At 34.9% G+C, this 2,448-nt stretch overlaps 1 protein-coding gene across 5 annotated transcripts in view; it reads right to left on the reverse strand.

The window, feature by feature from the left end:
• Nucleotides 1-988: 988 nt before the first annotated feature.
• Nucleotides 989-2,448, reverse strand: part of LOC109211852 (DNA-directed RNA polymerases I and III subunit rpac1) — a 4,581-nt gene continuing 3,121 nt past the window's right edge. Inside the window, exons 8-9 of one of the 5 annotated variants that reach the window (XM_019375434.1) lie at nt 1,699-1,823; nt 989-1,240 (exon numbers count right to left, since the gene is read on the reverse strand). In XM_019375434.1, the coding sequence (XP_019230979.1) occupies nt 1,720-1,823 (104 nt within the window). In that variant the 3' untranslated portion in view covers nt 989-1,240; nt 1,699-1,719. Of the gene's footprint in view, nt 1,258-1,419; nt 1,824-2,448 lie in introns of those variants that run through there. The other 4 variants (XM_019375433.1, XM_019375435.1, XM_019375432.1 and 1 more) reach the window with 4 other exon arrangements.

Consider the following 2,448-nt stretch of genomic DNA (forward strand, 5'->3'; position numbering starts at 1 on the left):
GATCATCTTATATTACATATAAAAGATTACACAAAATGAAATTTCGCAAATAAAAAATCAAATTGGCCAGCAATTACATTCTTTAATTCCAGATGATCATAAAGAAGGTTTAAGAGATTCAACTTTATTCTCTACAAGGTGTTGAGTTTATTAAGAAGATCCAAATTGGTATTCTTTCAACAATATGTTTAAGACATGAAAGAAGACTAAAACAAGAAAGAAAATAAATCATTTCAGAGGAAACAAGAGAGAGAAATCTTTCCAGATGAAACCCATATAGATAACTGAAGGAAAAAGGTCAAAAAAAATGAAGAAGGTGAAAAATAAATAAGAAAGGTGAAAAAATAAGAAAGAATGGTGAACAAATGAGGAAGAAATGAGGATATAACTTAAATAAGGAGAATATTTATTAAAAAACAAATTTGAAAGAGGGTTAGGCTAATTAGCCATTATTTTCTGTTAGGTGGGCCATTTTCTGTTAGGTGGGCCATTTTGATGGCTTTTTTCAGCTGTCACGCGCTCCCAAGCAAGTATTTACACACGTTTATGCCGGGTCAGCAACGAGGGAATTTTAATAAGAACAATATAGTTCTGGGGATTCTGGGAACACCGAATAGTTTAAGTAGGAAACTAACAAAAATATTAGTTTAAGGGATTTTAGGGTATTAACTCATTTTACCCATTGATTTGGAGTACGAAACTTGATAAGAGTTGTCCTCCATTAAATAAAGCTTCAAAGTTTCGAATTCAAAAATCGGGTTTTCAAAATTGGATTCAATTTTGATTGGGTGCTGCGGTAAATAATTAAAAATACTTTAAGGAGCTTATATCTATTTTCGTGCAATTTGGTGAAAATATCGAACAAAGTAGGATTTTTCGTCATGTATCAAAGGACGAACTTGCTACAGTTTGACTGAATTGTATATATTTTGTGACAAAAGTATAGCTACTTCTAAAAATTAAAAAAACCTAGCGAATACGGGGTAAATGAGATAAGTCTATAATTTTGTATATATACGAAGAAAAATCCCCAAAAGAAATATACCTCATTGAACACATGCTTAACCAAAAGGTGAAAGAACTTTTTTTCTTCATTCGGTTTGCAAGCCCATTCAAAAACATTACATTGTGTAAAACATGACAAGCCATACTTGTGTGAGGGTTTAGTATTCACCTTTCACCGTCACTCTCTCCCCACTCCCTTGCAGTACACTCCCCAAGCCAATGGACGGCCAAGTTTCTGAAATGCTGAAAGTACTTGTATCAACAATAACTTTCATTACACATTGTGTGGTAAGCTGCAAACTCAAGCTAACATAGCTTTGAAGAAATTTTTTGGACTACTGAAATATTAGATGAATTATGATTTTACTATTGAAACTCCAAAAACCATTTCAACAAAATTTTCGATGCATGATGTATGGAAAAGCCTTCAATACCTTTCTTCTTTTCCATTTCACTTCCAAGGAGCAAAAATTAACTACAAACTGTTAGTCTTCATCTTATCCTCTTTAAAATGGTTCCGAAGACAACAGTCAGGAATACAAGCATCACCCACTTTTCCCATTCCCGTCCATATGTTCCCCAAGACAATAGGCAAACATAAAAATCAGAATATGAATGTAGGAAAAAAAAATTACACCATCATGCTAACTACTACTACATAAGAAACCAAGCTCTCTGGGAAGGATGACATACCCAAAAGTCCTTCAGAACTGATCATGACAGCTCTGTTATCACCCGTTCACATTTTTCTTCCAAAATCTTCACAGCTTCAGTAAACAGCACCTCAGGTGGCAATGCTCCAGTTGACTCTATAGTAACTAGAGAGATTCACGAGAAATAACATAAGTTATCTGAATATCAAGCTATTTGATCGGATGAATTAGCCCCGAACGGTAAAACATTTATCACCAAGAAGCCCAGAATTGTCTTCATCCAGCAATTGAAAAAATAAGCACAAATTGCTCTCATGTTACAACCAACCTAAAGGACAAGAATCTGTTTCATCTTGAACTTCAAAATATGTACAACATTCTAACATATTACACTCAACCAAACACTTTGAAATGCAGAATGAAATGCAGAATTTCGAAGTGGTGAGTAAGTTGCAATTATATTCTCAATACCCTAAAATCTCTGTGCACTAGAAGTTAAATATCACAGACTGAAACAAAATTAATCTGCTAGAAGCAAAGGCAAAAAGGGTAGCACAATGCACAAAGCATCCCAAATTCACGTAGGGTCCGGGGAAGGGCCGCACCCCTAGGTGTGTGATGTAGACAGCCTGCCCTACTGCAAGCATTAGTGGCTGCTTCCACGGCTTGAACCGAGACCTATAGGTCACAGGAGACAACTTTATCGTTGCTCCCCGAAGAAACTGAAAAATACTACTAATATTTCCTACCACTATTTTCTTTGACAAAGTGTGTGTCTATATATATATAT

The sequence above is a fragment of the Nicotiana attenuata genome, unplaced genomic scaffold, assembly GCF_001879085.1.
Source record: "Nicotiana attenuata strain UT unplaced genomic scaffold, NIATTr2, whole genome shotgun sequence".
Taxonomy (NCBI): domain Eukaryota; kingdom Viridiplantae; phylum Streptophyta; class Magnoliopsida; order Solanales; family Solanaceae; genus Nicotiana; species Nicotiana attenuata.